The sequence below is a fragment of the Tasmannia lanceolata genome, unplaced genomic scaffold (genome assembly GCF_043159265.1).
Source record: "Tasmannia lanceolata isolate RefF3 unplaced genomic scaffold, GAP_Taslan_0.1 ptg000013l, whole genome shotgun sequence".
NCBI lineage: Eukaryota > Viridiplantae > Streptophyta > Magnoliopsida > Canellales > Winteraceae > Tasmannia > Tasmannia lanceolata.
Genome location: NW_027518690.1, coordinates 12,634,375 through 12,653,734, shown reverse-complemented (window position 1 = coordinate 12,653,734; position 19,360 = coordinate 12,634,375). Strand labels below are relative to the sequence as shown.

Here is a 19,360-nt window from a genome sequence, read left to right as displayed (position 1 = left end):
AGGCTACACAAGTCAGGTGGAGGTGAAATATCCTCTCTTCTAAAAGACCACCTCAGATTTCAAAATTTATAAATGACCACCTGACCGTTGGGCTCATTGTGCAAAAAAGCTGCTGCCTCCTACCCGAAAAAAAGAAAAGAATACTGATCCAACTTAATTTGGTTGAGAAAAACGGATGAGAATATCCCAAAATACAGTTACTTCACACTCTTCACGTTTTAAGCACATAATCTATTATAATATAGCAGGATGGGGTTAATAATACTCACCCTTTCTCTGCCTAAATCTCTCCTAAAATCTATCATCCAAGCTAATACTCACAACTGAATTTGTGGTAGTGTTTGGATTCGGGTATGGGGTTGGGCTCACTACCAAAAACACAGTGGGCCCACATTGTTTGGATGATCCAAAGCGTTCATTTGATGGGCCCTGACATAGATAGGGTGTGCCCAAAATATCAGCTCCATAAGATCATCCTAACCCTTGAATCTGTGGACGAACCGTCAACTGAGGGGGTCTACCTTACACAAATTGAAACCACAGGGGGTCTACTCGCAACTTTTTAAACATTAGGGGTTAAGTTGAATGTGTCAGAAACCAGAGGGGGTCTAACTGTCTAAGTGTATTTTTCCCTAAAAAAAAAAAACAGAAACAACCAAGATTAAATCTTGGGCGATATATTTTCACCCCCACTGTAGTACGCATGCGCCCCCCTTATAAGGTGATTTGACATCAAAAAGCTTAAGGGGGGTGCATGCGTACTGCAGTGGGGGTGAAAATATCATCGCCCTAAATCTTTGGCCATTTACAAATTGTGATGCATCTACGATCTTATAAGCTGCTCCTCTAAATTGTTACGATGTTTATAATTTTAGCCTTTAAAATTTATCTTCTTAGTGTATTATGTATGCACATGTTTAAATACCATCCACCCCAAAACAAAATGCCTTATTAAAAGCCGGATGGACTAGGTTTTAAATAACAAAATGCCTTATTAAAAGCCGTATGGACTTGGTTTTAAATATTATTCCCTTTTTAAGTTCTAATTTATAACTTGAATCGATTTCATCTTGGCAGCCAAAATCAGCCTCACCCAAGATCAGCCCATTCACCTTTTCTTGAATGTCTAACATTAACAAAATGCTTTTTCAGTTAGAATAATCTCTGCCATTTTACAGGAAAGTGGATGGGCTGATTTGGGGAATGTAAATTGTTAATCCATCCATCGTCGGATCAATCAACCTAAACGTCTCAACTCAAGAACTATATCAATCCAATGTTAGTATGTTATGAACCCGAATCGATTCGCAACTGATTTGATCTTCTTATAGGGAAGATCAACCTCTTGACCCACTTCGAGGGAAGCGTCGTTCCTCCTTTACTGTGCAAAAACACAATTTGGGGATAAATTTTGTTCATTCCTCAAGAAAGACTAGGTACAAGTTATTTGTAGAAAATACATAATCTTGATAATCCTTATCTTTAAAACTCCTACTACAAACAACTACAAAGCAAATCCAACCAACTAAAAAATCTAAACTAATTTATTCCAGCCCAAGTGGGACCATAGAGGCACGTAACATTCCTCCCCTCTTGGAATTAACCTTGTCCCCAAGGTTATCAATGGATGAAAAATTAGATCTTGCACATTTTCCGAAAGTCTATTTTTGTCTCCCTCCTTTTCTTGTTCTCATTATCTTGCGATTCGTCATCATTTTGCATGTCATCACCAATAGTCTCGGCAGCTCCATCTTCAAACGGTTATTACCGTATTGTTCATCAAAGCCCATTCGTTGTGTCTTTTTGGCATTTTTGGAACGTTGATGTATGGATGGTTGGGGGTGAAGATCTTTTCGATGGTGTTCGATAGTGTGACATGAACGGCGTCGAGGCTTTTTTGCCTTTTCTTCTAGCTGAATTTTTCTCTCTTTCTTCTTTTGTCCTTTTTTTTGTTTCGTCGTGCATTTTCGATCGTTGTCCCGATTTTGTTCAAGCCTTCCATAAACCGTCGATGTCCTTCCATCATTTCCAAAACGAGTGCTCTAATCTTCTTAAGATCTCCATGTATGAATTTCCAAAACTCCGAAGGTGCTGCCATGGCACAAGATCGACGGCTCTGATAACACTTGTTACAAACCCGAATCAGTTCGCAGCTGATTTGATCTTCTTAGAGGGATGATCAGCCTCTTGACCCACTTCGAGGGAAGGGTCGTTCCTCCTTTACTGTGCAAAATACAATTTGGGGATAAATGTCTTCATTCCTCAAGAAAGGCTAGGTACAAGTTATTTGTAGAAAATACATAATCTAGATAATCCTCATCTTTAAGACTCCTACACATCACAAACAACTACAAAGCAAATCCAACCAACTAAAAAATCTAAACTAATTTATTCCAGCCCAAGTGGGACCCATAGAGGCACGTAACATAGTACTAATTAATTCAGCTAAAATTGTTGCATATTCTTGCTAACATGTGCTTGATGCACTTAGCATAAAAAATGGATGAATAATCTCAAGACTCAGGCCAGAGTTTATATCAAGCCAAATTGGATGAATGGTCTCAAACACATGCCAGGGTTTATATCAAGATACTTAGCTGGATGAGGAGGCACTTCATTGATTAACCATTAATTTGTTTTTCGCCCTGAGCATGGGATAGCAAGACAGGCTTTATTTTATCATTGGATAGCCTTATTATATCTGTTCACCTCGAGAACATTCCCAACTTATAGGTATACTATACAAACAAGGTGGTCAATCCCAGGGTTTATTCAAGATAAAAATTATCCGAGGAGGGTAGCCTATCCCAGGAACAGGTTAACCAAGAAGCTCTATCCCTGTGGACGAATATCTATCCCATTAACAACTTACCAAAGAATTTCAATCCCCATGGATATTTTCTAAATGGAGAACATCTCTTGCATTTTGTTGTAATGCAACTTCTCATCTATCCTTTACTGTTTCAGTTAATTTTTCTATAACGCACCGTGCATCGCACGGGTTCTCTCACCTGTAAGGAATTAAACTCTAATAACTAAGAATATATTTATCACCTTTTGCAAAACCCATTAAAGCCCTTTTACAGATCTCCAAGTTTTTTCGCTCTCTCCTCCGTTCATCTTCCCCAACGAGAGGTGCAATTTGATTGGGTTGGGTAGAGCTTTTGCTAAAATTGAATTGGAATCAATCTAAACCCAACTCGATTTTATGGTAAAAGCTGAACCCGAATTCCCAAAAAACAACCCGAGTTGTACCCCATGTTTGGCTACCATGAATTTTCTTTTCTTTTTTCATGATAAACTGGTGTCTCCAAGTGGGGAGAGGAGGGGTTCTGGGGGTGAAGTGGCTAAAAATCAAGAAACAAAATGCACAGAACTAGTGTCTTCAAGTGGTCTAAGTGGCTAAAAATCAGGAAACAAAAAACTCTACTCAAAATGTGATCGACTTTTTCCTGAATTTTAGCGATTTCTCACCCTCATCTCCATCAGCCCTCTCAATTCTCTCTCCTCCTCCTACCCGCCCTACCCCTCTTTCACTACTTGAAAAATCTAATTTACATTGAAAAAAAATTCCTGGCTGCCGCACATGGCCTTGTATGCAACTCTAGGTGCGATTATTTGCTTTCTCTCTTCTTTTTTTTTATTTTTTTATTTTAAATATAGCTCTATCACCATTTCAAAATTGAGGACATACTCCCAGGAGACGTAAGTTACAAAGATCAATGATGAGAAATATTAACTGGAATGTGAATGTTGTTTTAGGAATCATACTACAACAATTTATAAGCAGAAGGCAAAGGCATTTCGCAGATGGTCTGTTGCATGTGAGAGGAGCCACCTCGAGAATGAAGACAAAATCTGCTGAAAAGTGAGCCTGTGTAGCTGCTCTCACATGCAACAGACCACCTGCGAAATGCCTTTTGTGATGGACACTAGCAAATCCCTAAAAACCAAGGCGAGTTTGTGCAATTATCAAAACATCGTAGCACAAATATCAGTAGCCTTTTAAAAAATATCATGATATTTTTAGCATTTAACACAAAAATATCACAATATTTGGACTACATATCTCATATGAAAAATGATATTGAGACGGAGAGAACAAGTGTACAACCTATGGAAGAGAGCCCAACAATGACAATGTGCCATATGTGAGAAAAAACTACTTTTTGTTTATTTTCCCAATCCTAAGGCCTGCCTTCCATCACTTGTGATGTTGTGGGGAGAACCCATTTGTTCAGTGGTCCCTTGCTCAATCCTACTCTGGTCACGCTAGCATTACTAATTTTATATTTTTAATTAGTTTATTTTTCCATATAAATCCAAATGTAACAAAAAAAAAAAAATTAAATCTCCCGAGATATATACACTGCCAAATTTCCGACACAAGTATTTGTGACCACAGTTTAAAATTTCGGTTTCGGTAACCGTTTCGGACCCTGCAGAAAACCGAAATTTTGGTCCGAAATTGACCGAAAATCAGAAATTTCTGCCGAAAATTTGTAGCAATTTTTTTTTATTAAAAAAATGGCAGTAAAACAAAATTCCGAAATTTGGTAATTGGCGAAATTCGGAATTTCAGTTTTGGTGCCCATCGAAATCCGAAATTTAAAACCATGTTTGTGACTATGATTCCCAGAACAATGGTGCAAATATTTGGCAGTCCAACATGATAGGCTAGCCTGTATTCTAGAAAGCCATTGATTTCGGTCACATATTTCTTGATTATTATAGAAGGGTCACAAAACTCTAGATTATATACAGCATATAAATATGCAAATACACTTTATATGATATTGAATTAAGTTCATAAGAATCAATCCATTAAATATTGGTAATGTAAGACAGTATCTTTGGAAAAAAGTTTTCCTGTTTTCTAGGAAAATTTCAATCTTATTGGAGCATGGAATTCCTTTTTTTTTTTTTTTTTCAATGGGATTCTTCTATGAAAAAGGAATTGATTGTGATTTTGGGCGGATTTGGAATGTTTGGCCAAGCATCTTTGATTTTCATTGATTCTTGGCATTTGAAGAAGTTTTTTAGGGGAACAAAATGGGATTTAAGGCTTTTTTGAGTATAAAAAATAAATATGGAAAGAGAAGTCCATGGTCTCATAAATTTAAGGGTATTACCATACCTAAAAGAAGAGTGGCAGGGTGGTAAATAAAAAGAGAAACAAGGGTTTTCTATTTTTAATTTTTCAAATGAAAAATAAAACAAGCATGCTTACACTGATTTTTTACTTTTCCATAAGATTTCCTCTAATTAAAATTATTCCATTAAAAGAAAGAAAGATTTTATGCATGTCTCCAAATTCATGCCATCCCAAATTTAGAACCAACAAGATAAGCTTGTAGATTTTTTTTAACAAAGTATAGCCATACTGACTTATATATAGGGCACACAGAGATATTGCCGGGCCCAAGCTTAGGAGAATGGGGTCTTTTAAATTCTTCTTTGTAGCACTCCTTGTGACAGCCATTGCAACAAAAGAGGTTGCTGAAGCAACTAATCGTCATCTATCAGTCGACGAACTCAACGGCGTCACGCCTATCCTATCCCTTACAAACCAGATCGTTGTAAACATCCTATTCCAATTTCGTTTTCTATTGTCATCTCTACCTTTGACAAGAAAAAATAGCCTTAAAAAGAGCTTTTCAGTATTGGTTTTAATATGTATTTTGTGAAAGGATAAGGACAACTTATGGTTGGATTTGTTGTTTTCAGGGTTACCATGTAATCTAAATTGCGATTCGGGCAAGTGCTGCAAATGCTACATCGCATTAGTATGCATGCACTGCTGTAAGCTTGACGAAGGACTCCAATATCCCTAAGTATTTTTAGGACATGTAAATGGTGGTTGTGGACAAGCAGTACCACTGTTTTTGTCCCTTAGCCTTTCCTTACTTTCCATTGAAATGGGTTTATGATGTAATAAGAATGACCGTTTTTGCTTACATTTGTTTTTCTTTCTTTCATTGTTTTTGTTGTTCGTCTTTCAATTTAATATTCTTTTCATTTGTCTTTTGTGTGTTTTGGATAGCATTGAATTTTGAAGATATATATGCATTGCAGAATTTTGTGTGTGTATATAAACCCAATCAGAAAGGGTGAGAAAAGTGATGGGAGCAGAGAAAATAAAGAGAGAGAGAAAAATAAGTTCAGAGATGGAAAACTAACCAAACGTAAAGCATCACACATAAAAAAAATGCATCACGTATTATTTTTCTCTCTCTCTTTATTTTCTCCCATCACTTTTCTCACCCTTTCTGATTGGGTTTATATACACATACAAAATTCTGCAATGCATATATATCTTCAAAATTCAATGCTATCCAAAACACACAAAAGACAAATGAAAAGAAAATTAAATTGAAAAACAAACAACAAAAACAATGAAAGAAAAAAAAAAAAACAAATGTAAGCGGAAACGGTCATTCTTTATTACATTTTATTATATCATAAACCCATTTCAATGGTAAGTAAGGAAAGGCTAAGGGACAAAAATAGTGGTACTGCTTGTCCACAACCACCATTTTTGTCTTATTCATTTAATTCATCTCTAATCTCACATGCAACGACCCAGGCGCAAAATGCCTTCTAGGTCGTTGCATGTGAGATTAGAGATGAATTAAATGAATAAGACAAAATCTGAGCCTGTGCGGATTAATGCGAGCGGAATAAGAAGAAATTGCAATAGACAAAACTCAAATAAAATTTCCACTATGATCCACGGTTTTCATAAAAACCGTAATACAAAGATAAATGATCAAATTGTTAAAAATACAAAGATAAATGATAAAATTGTTAAAAAAACGTCAAAAGTTTTCCCCCTCTCAAACGTCCACTTCTTTTATGTACAAGAGGAAAGAATCTTTAGTAAAAGACTCCACTAAGTAGAAACTTATCATAATCAAAGTACAACTCTAAAATCTCTTAAAACTAACTAATTGCTAATTGAAGATAAGGCAAATAAATGAAGAAGCAATATCCTAAGATAGCTAGGTTTCTAATTTTTATGCTAAAATTTAGGTAAGGATGCATTTGCATCACGGCTGGCTATCACATGCAACAGCTCAGGTGAGAAATGCCTTCTGCGATGGTCCCTAGCTCACAAACCATATATATATAGAGAGAGAGTGAGTTAAGTGAAGCTACACATACGTGTAGCTAACTTAGCTACACCGACGGCTTAAAATACAGTGGGCCCACATTGTTTGGGTGATCCAAACCATTCATTTGATAGGCCCTCACATTGATAGGGTGTGCCCAAAAAATCAGCTCCATCGGATGATCCCAACCCTTCAAACTGTGGAGGCAAAAATGGACAGATTTGTGAAGACTTTTACACGTCCATTTTTGCCTCCACAAGTCGTAGGGTTGGGATGATCCTATGGAGCTGATTTTTTGGGCACACCCTATCTATGTGATGGTCCATCAAATGAATGGTTTGCATCACCGAAACAATGTGGGGCCCATTGTATTTTAAGGCGTCGGTGTAGCTAAGTTAGCTACACGTATGTGTAGCTACACTTTTCTCATATATATATATATATATATATATATATATATATATATAGAGAGAGAGAGAGAGAGAGAGAGAGAGAGAGAGAGAGAGAGAACGGTTCCTACACATGTGTAGATAACTTATCTGCACACTAGCTTAAAATACAGTGGGGGCCACATTATTTGGGTGATCCAAACCATTCATTTTTAAGGCCCTCACATAGATAGGGTGTCCCCAAAAAATCAGATCCATAGGATCATCCTAACCATTCGAATTGTGGAGGCAAAAAATGGACTAATTTGTAAAGGTTTAAAGACATCCATTTTACCTCCACAAATTGTAGGGTTGGGATGATCCTATGAATCTGATTTTTTGTAGACACCCTATCTATGTGAGGGCCTTTAAAATAGATGGCTTGGATCACCCAAACAATGTGGGCCCCCACTGTATTTTAAGCTAGTGTGTAGAGAACTCTCTACACATATGTGTAGAAAACGGGATAACTTGTCTACACATATGTGTAGGAACCGTTTTCTCTCTCTCTCTCTCTCTCTCTCTATATATATATATATATATATATATATATATATATATATATATATATATATGAGAAAACGGTTTCTACACACAAGTGTAGATAAGTTATCTACACACTATCTTAAAATACAGTGGAGGGCATATTGTTTGGGTGATCCAAACCATTCATTTGATTGGCCCTCACATAGATAGGGTGTCCACAAAAAATCAGCTCCATAGGATCATCCCAACCCTATGATTTGTGGAGGTAAAATGGACGTGTATAAACCTTCACAAATCTGTCCATTTTTTGCCTTCACGGTTCGAAGGGTTAGGATGATCCTATGAAGCTGATTTTTTGGGCACACCCTATCTATGTGAGGGCCCATCAAATGAATGCTTTGGATCACCCAAACAATGTGGGCCCCCACTGTATTTTAAGCTAGTGTGTAGATAACTTATCTACACTAGGGTGTAGCAAATGTTTTCTCATATATATGTGTATATGCATTGCATTTTGAAGAAGTCGCGACAAAACTTAAGGGGCCGTTTGGATACGCAGATTTCAGAATCTCGCATTTCCTCAAAATCTTGGATGGAAGATGAGAGAAGGAGACCATCCGTCATTTCTGATTTCTCGCCCTTCTTTCCGTCGAGCAAGAGAGTAGGAGATTGTCCCATGTTTCCAGGTTTTAGAAATCTCAGAATGGAGGAGAGATTTCTAAAGCCTGGATTTCTTACTTAAAATCTAGGACAATGGATTGTAAAATCCAGAATTTTGCACCACTTTCAAACTAAAACCTCTGGATTCTAAGATCCATGTCTCCAAACGGCCCCTTAGGGAATTAGAAAATATAAATTCAAACAATAATAGATAAGAATAAATAACAAAAACTAAAGCAACACATAAGTATATAGCTTATTATACTTCTCATCTATCAAGATAAAATTAAAATAAATCTAAAATCAATATAATGTAAATATCATCTATGTAAATTCACATTTAAAAAAAAAATCATCTATATAAATTCATATGAAGAGAGGTTTTTGTCATAATCAAACCACCAAAGTTGATGGGAGATGCTTTATCAACTGAACAGGCCCTCAAAGGCTTTCTATTCTAACCTACTAGGAAAAATAGTTCAAAACTATAAAAATTATAAGAAAAGGTACCGGTTAGAATACGGAGATGACCAGGACAACAGATTCCGATCAGAATTTCTGGAATTTTCCAGAATCCACGTCTCGAAACAGCCCTTAGGGAATTAGAAAATATAAATTCAAACAATAATAAATAAGAACAAATAACAAAAACTAAAGCAACACGTAAATATAGAGCTTATTATACTTCTCGTCTATTAAGATCAAATCAAAATAAATCTAAAAACAATATAATGTAAATATCATCTATGTAAATTCACATTTCAAAAAAAATCATCTATATAAATTCATATAAAGATATAAAGAGAGGTTTTTGTCATAATCAAACCACCAAAGTTGATGGGGGATGCTTTCTCAACTGAACAGGCCCTCAAAGACTTTCTATTCTAACCTTCTAGGAAAAATGGTTCAAAACTATAAAAATCATAAGAAAAGGTACAGTTTAGAACACGGAGATGACCAGGACAACAGATTCCAATCAGAATTTCTGGAATTTTCCAGAATTCCATCTGGAAAGTTTAATGCACATTTATGTTCTGGGCCGGAATGTAATATTCCAGAAATTTCATCCCAAAAAAATAAACAGAATTAACAGCTATTGTATAAAATGACGTGCCTACGGATGCAGGGAATATTCCAGAAATTTCATCCCAAAAAAATAAACAGAATTAACAGCTATTGTATAAAATGACGTGTCTACGGATGCAGGTCAGGGCACATGCATAAGGATGAAAGGTAACAGCCAGTTGCAAATTCAACAGAAAGAACACATGAGGCAGCTTTGAATCACAGCAAGCCGCCCCTATAAAAAAAATTGCGGTAATTTATTTTGCTATGATTGGAGAGAAAGAAAGAAAAAGATTTGGTTTCAATCACAGCTTAAAAGGAGAGTCTGCTATAAACAAAAGGTATGGTCATAAGATTCCATAAGCAATATGCTACAATCATAAACATAAAATATGTTCATCAAGCAAAGCTGCATATATATAGCATATCCTCATTGTTGAGAAATCATTCAAGGAAACAATTTAAATAGCAACTGAAGAAAATAGTATGCTATCCACCAGAAAAACAATATATCGAGACAACTACCACCGAGAAGAAATAGAAAGATCAGTGATAGTTACAACCATAAAATATTCACAAAAATGGATCTTAACCAAAGAGAAGGGATTTTATGTTGCCTACTCTGCAGTCTGATTTGCACAAGATCTTCATCCAGGTAAAAATTAAAGTACTTGAGTTAGAATGGAATCTATGCCGGAACACAGCATGTTTTAGACTCTGATTTGTTCTAAAATTAATACCAGATACGAATATGGATGAGGACATAGACTTGAGAGTCGACAATGAATCCACTTTTTTAAAAGATCCAGTATACAGAAAAGGATACAGTATTGCATACCCATGAGATACAGCACTAGGTATGCAACACAAACAAAGAAAAATGATATGTTATCAATGAAAGTGCCATACATTTGATCTAAACTACAAGCACATTTCTAATCAATATAACTTGTTGAATCCAATCAAGAACTTTTGCAAATCTAAAGCATACCTAAAATAACTCATACCCATGGTCATAAAAACTATTGAACAAAAGCACAGGTTGCCCCATTTCTACTTCAAGCTACAGCAGCTGGTTTCTAACATTAAAAAACCAGTCAATGAAATTCTGTTAAATAAACTTCGGTCCAATGAAGTGCTACATATAATTTTCCAACAGAATTAGAGCCTACAACAGAATCACAAATGGTCCAGACATAGCCTCATAATCGACAATGAAAAATACCTGACGTAGCCTCTAACAGTTCTACTCCTCCTGGTCAACTTTGAGGTGCTCAAGCTTCAAATCCAATTCGCCATCATCTTCATCTGCTTCTGATTTATCATCGTCATCTTCTCCTTCGGGATCATTATCATCCAACAGTCCAAGCACGTCAAGTGAGTTCTTTCCACCTTTCAATATCTCCTTCACTTCATCAATTCCTTCATCGGATATGTAATTCCCATTGATGTTCAAGAGCGCAAAACTAGGCTTGTCCACAACAGCCAGTGCCAACAGTCTCGCACCAACCCTCCTTATGGAGTTTGAGCTCATATCGACTTCCTTTAGCTGCGCATGACCCTCTTGCAATGCCTTGCTAATCAGAATAGTACCCTCATCCTTTAGTTCATTTTCGGACAAGTTCAACTTGACAAGAAACTGTTTTGTTGCTATACACTCGGACAATGCGGAAGCAGCTCCAACTGTGATATCATTTCCGGCCATATCTAACACTTCAAGTGACGGCGCAAATTCCTTTAGGGCATTGGCAAGTGCAATTGTACCCTCGTCTTCCAAATTCAAATAGCTCAAGTACACTTCTGTAAGACTCGCATGTCTTGACAAAGATTTGCTAAGAGCTATGCCAGAAAGCACGCCAAACATGTTGTCACGGAGATCGAGCTTTTTCAAAATAGAACAAGTACCCAATGCCTGAGCCAATGCAACTCCTCCCTTAGAGCCTACCCTTGTAGAGGAGCATCTGAAGTCCTCCAATGAGGCCGAGAGTTTTACAACCTCGGAAATAGCAATTGCACCCTCATCTCCTGTCATGTTATTATGGAAATGAAGGACCCTAAGCTTCTCAGTGGAGGGAAGGAATTCACATACAGCTCGGGCAGCTTCCTCCGAGATGCCATTATTGATCAAGTAAAGCTCCTCCAAGCTTCTCTGGGATTTCAAAAGCGCCCCAAATGCCCTGACACCCTTCTCGCCCAAGGCATTGTCTGAGAGGTTCAGATACTTCAACACACAGCCTTCTAAAGCCAAAGAGAATATCTCCATGACTTCAAGAGCCTCTGCCTCGGGTCTACCAGCAATAAAATCAGACAGATCAACGTCTGTCAACTGATCCCTAACTGATACCAAGATAGGTTCTGCAACACGGGCGGCATCGACACTAAAGCTTCTATTGCTAAAACATATCTTTGTGTACAAGTTCCCTCCCTCTTTTAACGGCCTTAGAAGTTCTTCGGCCTCCTCTGCCTCAATAAAGGCCCGACGGCCTCCTGAAATATCAAAAACAGTTGAGCGAGGAACGGGATCCACTACTTCTCCATCTTCCTTCGGCATTGGGCCTTTCTTAAGAACTTCAAGTAGGAGCTTACTGGACTCCTTGGCATAAAGCTGCACTGCAGAACTTCCATCACCATCAGGCTCCTTCTCGTAGTGGTCAGATGCAGCAGCAAAAGCCGCATCTTCTATTCGTTTTGCATTCTCCTCGGCCTCTTCCTTGCTCAGGAGACCATATTTCCTGGAGAAGAGGGAGGGAGTGGAGAGGTTCTTAGTCATTCGCTCCACAAGCATAAGCCGAGTGCGCTGGCTTGGGGGAAACAGCTTGATTGAAAATGGTCGTTCTTGAAATGTCTGTGTAGCCTTCTCCATGTTGGGATGATCCCCTGAAACACCATTAGTGTCGGGAACATTAAACACTCATCTTACATAAAGAGCGATGATCTAGTGCCAATGATCCTCATTATGATAAGGCATGCCTGTATTGCATAGCTAGGGTCCTCATTTGTGGATCACAATGACCAAATAGATAGAGACCCCAAACATCCAATCAAAAGCCCGCAAAAAAAGAGTTCAAGAGTATAAAAATGCAGGTAAAGGTCCACATTCAACAGCCAAATATTAATGCAGTTTTGGGGGCCATGGAAGGATCTAAGGTGGGGCTCACCTACGCAAAACGGGCAAGCATGTTATGTTATAATCATGGTTTTAAATTTCGACCGAAATCCGAAATTTCGGATTTCGGTGGAGACCGACACCGAAATCGATAAAAACCAAAACGGTATTTTATTTCGGCCGAAATTTCGGTTTTTTTTTTCGGTGGAGACCGACACCGAAATTTGACCGAAAAAATCTTGTTTTTTTTTAAATATTAATTTAATATTTCACCGAAATTTAATATTGAATAAAATATTGGTTTCGGGTTTTGTACCAGATTTCGACCGTTTGAAATTTCAGGGTCCGAAACCGGTACCGAAACTGAAATTTTAAACCTTGGTTATAACAAGAACCAAGAATGGATTTCTATTCACCATATACAAATACTCTCAATCTGTTGAACATTTCTATCAACAATCCAACTAGTAGAGACAAACACAGTTTAAACAGGCTACACTACATTATTAGCTCTACGCGAAAACTCACACAAAGCACACAAAAATAAATAAAAAATGCAGAATTGGCATATTTATTGATTTTGCGATCAACTCGTCAGGGAAAAATACAAATATATACTTGAAAAAGAAAAAAAAAGATATAAAAAAAATCATAAAAAAGAACAAGTTTGGATACTAAAATAATGCCAGTGAAAAAATGGGGAAAAGAAATGAAAAAATCGAACCCATTTCAATCAGAACCTTAATCAAGGGTAAGTACACATAAAACTGGGAAGAAGAGATCGTTGAAAGATAACTACAAAGAAGAAATGATAGAACACCGTTCTATCAGAAAAGAAAATAGGGAAATAAGGAAATAAGGAAACCTAATATAAGATAGCAATAACATAAATAAGGAAAGCATCTAAATAAGAAAATTTATTCCTAACAAGAAAACCATAAATCATTTAAAATAAAAAGAATAAAACCCTAAGTTCGATTGTGGAGTTTTTCGATCTCTGATCTCAGACGTCCATTTAAACGTAGTGCGTTTTTTTAATCTGATTCAAATAATGACGGTGAGAGAGGTAGGGTTTAGAAAATGGAGACCAAACCCTAACCCTAACCCTAACCCTACTTCTTCTGAGAATAATGGAAGAAAATGTGAGAATGACAAAGGGTTGAAGAAAATGAAAAATAAAATAATAATACCTGTAAGAATTCCTTCTTCTTCTTTCTTCACACTTTTGATTTTTCTGGGGACGGAGGGAACAAAGTGAAAATGAAATGTGGAAGATAGTGGTAGGACAAAGAAATACTCTTTATTATTTTTCTTGGATTTTTTGGTTTTGAGGAATGCTAGTATCCTTCGCTCAAGTATCCTTCTCGGCTTTCTCTGGCGCCCATTGTACACATTCTTTAGGGCTGCACACGGTTCGGTTCGGTTCGGTTCGGTTTAGGGGGATTTCTGGAACCGAACCGATGTTCTTCCAAACCATAACCGAACCGTTTGGGGGGTAGAACCGAACCGAACCAAACCGGTTTTGACCGGATCGGTTCGGTTCGGTTCACGGTTTATCCGAATCCAAAACACAAGGCAAAAAGGGCTGCAAATGTGAGAAATACAAATCAAAATCTTCTTGGAAACCAAACAATTTCTGAACAGTGTAAATGTAAAGGGCTGCAATGCATAGTTTTCAGCGTGAAATTCATGATATTTTATATTTTTCGCCCCTTTATTTAGTTGGGACACCCATTTGGTCCTCTTTCCAGTCAAAGATACACTAGATTTGGGTGTGCCAAGTAAAGAAAAGGGGCTGATATATGTGTATTTTTCGCCCCTTTACTTACTTGGACACCCATTTGGTCCTCTTTCCAGTCATAGATATTAGATATACTAGATTTGGGTGTGCCAAGTAAAGAAAAGGGGCTGATATATATGATTAAATAAATAAAACAAAAATGCCATCGGTTCGGTTCGGTTTTTCCGGTTCAAAAATTTTCTAAACCGTGACCGAACCGATCCAATCGGTTTATGAATAACGGAAACCGCGACCGAACCAATGGCACTAAAAACCGAACCGAAATGCCCGGTTCGGTTCGGTTTATCGGTTTAGACGGTTAAATGTGCAGCCCTAACATTCTTACATGGGTTTGTGACATTAGCCTAAAAATAATCTCCATAGGTGATCTAAACTTTTACAGATTGGAGGGTTAGGATCATCCGATCGATATGATTTTCAGGCACTGCCTATTTGCATTGGCACCCAACAAAGGAATGGTTTAGATTATCCAATAGTGGGGGCCCCACGATATTTTTAGAAAAATATGTGAATGTACGCACAGACAACAAATAAAAACTCTACTTCTTGCTATAGTTTTAAGTGGACACTCATGCACAAAGTCCAACCAACTCATCCAGTGGGCCCTTAGTTCGCCAAAACCACTCTAATGACAACCATGGTTTTAAATTTCGGCCGAAATCTGGATTTCGGTCAACACCGAAACAGAAATCACCAATACCCGAACGGCCGAAATTTTGAAATTTCGTTCTTTAATATTTTGTCCGATATTTCGAGAAATTCAACTCAAAAATCTCAAATTTTTTAACCAAATAGCATTTTTCAAATAAAATATTATTTTTTAATGGTGTATCCCATTTCGGCCGGTATTTCGGTTTCGGTGAGGGCCGAAATGCATTCCGAAACCGAAATTTAAAACCATGATGACAACCTCCTCATTTCAATCTTTAAAAATCTTTTCAACTAGATTATGACGACCATTGTGACTTGAACGAACAAGGCCTAAGCTTCAAAAAGCTTCCATTTATAGGCCACATGTGAGGGTTAGGATCACCCGATTAGTGTACTGTTTGAGACACGAGCAGTAGCAAAGCTCTCCTTTATGACCTTTGGGTTTTCCCTCCTAGAGTTTAGTCCCACATCATAAACTCGACAAAAGTTTATGGGAAATGATTTCAGCCCTACCATGTTTTGATAAGATGAGCGAACCATCTTATCGTTTAGTAATTAAAGGGCTGTGAGAAGAATATTTCGGTTCTCAAAAAGCTCTTACCACCCTTTAAATACTAAACGACAAGATGTGTCGCGCATCTTTATCAAATCAGAGTAGCGCTGAAATCATTTCCCAAGTTTATTGGGGATTTAAAGAATATATTTCTCATATCTATACAAAGCCCAATCAAAGTATTAGCAATAATTTATTGGCTTATGGGTTGTGCTTGGCATTTGAGTGTCATGTTAACAAATCCCCTTGTTTGGTTGCCAATATAGCATTAAAATCTTTAGAGACTACTAGGGATGTCTCCTGCTTTATCCTTACATGTCTGCTGATGTGTTACCCTTGTCTTCTCCCAAAGAAATCTAAGTCAAAAGCCACAAAAAAGTAGAATTTTGCTTGGATTTTTTTGGGAATGATGTTTTTTTTCAACTTATCCCTCCTCCTCTATACTGGTAATGACACTCCTTACCACTACTCTATGATACCGACAACCGAATACTACTTCTATACTACTAGGCAAGTTCTAGGGAAATCCAAGGCTAGCCTCCTCCGTGCTGACTACTTACACCACGACTCTACAAGGTATTTACCTGCATCCAAAGAGCACAGTCAACAACCTCCAACCATATTTTAGAGCTTTATGATTGTACAAGGGCTTAGGCAACAATATCTCCAAGATTCAACAATGCCGCTTGGATGGGCTTCATAAAGATAAGAGAAAATACTTATTTAAACACATAGACCTTTTGTAGAGTTTTCACTGTAAGACTGAACTGTATGTAAGCCCCAAACACCCAAACCTCCTACAGAGTAGTTTTATAAAGAAAAAGGCCACAATTGAATTTTCAAAATCTAAAAAAATAAAGAGGAAAGTGTTCCTGAGCTAGAGCTCAGATAAGCTTATCTGAGCTCTAGCTCAAAAACACATATGGCCCTACATTTTTTGGGGGACCCAAAGCATTTATTTGGAAGGCCCTTCCATGGATAGGGTGTGTCATCCTAACCCAATCAAAGGTGAAGGGGGAAATGTTCAGTCACTGTGTATCCATGTTTCTGCCCATTTTTTCCCTCAACAACTCTCCGGGTTAGGATGATCACGTAGGGCTAATTTTTGGTACACCGTACACACCCTATCTATGGAAGGGCCTTCCAAATGAATGCTTTGGATCACCCCAAAAATGTGGGGCCACATGTGTTTTTGAGCTCTAGCTCAGATAAGTTTATCTGAGCTAGAGCTCAGGAACACTTTTCTCAAATATAAAAGATAAAATAGAAAATATAAAGGAGGGCTTTCCTTCTAAAGTTTAACGTTTCCCAAACAAAGAAAGGTATTATGACCATTTTTTAAAAAAATGCATGACATTCTTAGCATTGAAACTCATTTTGCATAAGCATAAAAACGTTGTCATGACCATTTTGCAAGTGCAAAAAAGAAGACATTTAAAGATGAGGGCATTCTTTTAGATTAAATAAAAACAGGGGGTCTAGTTATAATTTTAAGGTACAAGAGATGTTAGTTGAAATATACGGAATTATATTGAATTAGGATTTTTTATTTTTATTTTTGAATTTTTCCGCAGGGAAATCAATTTCCAATGTTTGAAAAACTTATTTTTTTCATGATTTTTTTTCCTAAAATCGAAAAATTTCCTTGTTTTTAAAGAATTTGTGAACCTTCTAGACCCTGGAAATGTATTCTTATGGAATATTTTAATTTGAAAAGTATTATTTTTCATAATTTCTTTTCCCTAGATCCAAACACTCCTGCACTTTCTTATAAAAAATCTAGAATAAATGTATTTCACCAGATTTTTGTTAGGAGAAAAGTGATGCTCCAAATACTTCTTTTGCTTTCTGTAGGATGATCCAAACCATTGAATTTTTTCTCTACATCCAAATAGCTTATATTTGGACAAAACCCTCTTATACCTTTAACCACGCCCTGTCTTTTATATAATCTAGAAAGTGCCTTCATCTTTAAGAATCTTCATTTTTGCACATGCAAAATGGACATGACAAATTTATTTATTTTCAAAAATGAATACCAATGCTAAGAGCAAGGAGATGATATTTTCACCCCCTGCAATACGCATGTGCCCCCCTTATAACGTGATTTGACGTGAATAGTGGGCAACTTTAACGCTTTTTTATGTCAAATCACGTTAAAAGGGGGCGCATGCGTACTGCAGGGGTGAAAATATCATCGCCCTAAGAGTTTCGTGCAAAGTTTTTTCTTAAAATGGTCACAATATGCTTCTCTGTGTTGGAAATGTTTTTAACTTTAATAGGAAAGCCCTGCTATTAGCTTCTATTTTTTATTTTCACCCTTTATTTATTTTTGGATTTTGAAAATTCAAATCAGGCCCTTTTGTTTTTTTAATAAAAGTATTTGCTTATTTAAAGTTCAGTTACACATTGGAAACTCTACAAAAGGTCTTGTGTGCATTTAAAAAATTCTTTTCTCTTAACTATAAAAAGTCCATTCAAAGCAGTATGGTTGAATCTCAGAGATGTTATTGCCTCAAGGCCATTTACAGTCATAAAGCTCCAACAATCTCCAAGAAGATGCTCTTTCTAGAAGATAGTTAGACCTTGTTGACTGTGCATGGACCTTGAGGCTTTACTATCTCTGGGTTTCTACCAAGATACTTCGACTGGGCTTTGTAAAGATATCAAAAATGTGTTCTTTAAATCCTTAAGAACTTTATGTTGAATTTCCGATGTGGGACTATAGGTGAGAAAAACCCAAAGGTGATAAAGAAGAGTGTTGCAACTGCTTATATCCCAAATAGTACATTGATCGGGCGATCCTAGCCACGACATATGTAACCTATATATGGTAGTTTTTCTAAGATTAAAAAAATTGCATTGATTCTGCAATCCTAATGTCTAGTTGAGAGATTTTTGAAGATTAAAAGCATAAGATTAAAGGTCTGAAGTTAGCAGGTAAATGTCCTCCAATCGAATGATTATGGCTGTGCTAGAAAAACTAGTAAGAGTGAAGTTTTTCTAAAAATATAGTAGATCCACTAAGTTTGATGATCTAAGCCATTGATTTGTTGGCCCCAAGGGAATTAGGTTTTGAGTATCAGAATGTACTTCCACCACGAGCGGACCCGATGCTATGCAACTGCTTTTTAGTATGGAATTGTACTTTAAGTGGCAATGCCTAAACCAACATCAGATCATAATCAAACTACTTTGGAGTGGAAGATGTCAGCTAATGGTGGAACATAGGTGAAAACAGAGGAAGTTCTTACTTTGATTGGAGGCTAAAAAAGGTTTTAGGAGACAAGGTCATTAGGGGAGGAGGAATTAATGGTAAGAGGGGGTCAAAGAATGGCTATGTGAATATTAAGGGTTGTACAGAATTGTTAGAGAAAAAAAATAAATCAAGAGTCACATGGCTCAAAAAGAGACAAAAAAGGAAGGTAAACTCAATCCATTGCCATTAACAAGTGAGACAGCTTTAGAAGATAAATAAGTTGCTGGTGACAATAGCTT

General features: G+C 37.0%; 1 protein-coding gene across 1 annotated transcript; it reads right to left on the bottom strand.

Annotated features, from left to right (window-relative positions):
- Window positions 1–10,774: 10,774 nt before the first annotated feature.
- LOC143889818 (RAN GTPase-activating protein 2-like) lies at window positions 10,775–14,199 on the bottom strand. Its single transcript, XM_077394179.1, has 2 exons — window positions 14,048–14,199; window positions 10,775–12,628 (listed from the first exon to the last, which is right to left on the bottom strand). Exon 2 carries the CDS (start codon window positions 12,612–12,614, stop codon window positions 10,998–11,000), a length of 1,617 nt encoding a protein of 538 aa, XP_077250294.1. The 5' UTR covers window positions 12,615–12,628; window positions 14,048–14,199; the 3' UTR covers window positions 10,775–10,997.
- Window positions 14,200–19,360: the final 5,161 nt, after the last annotated feature.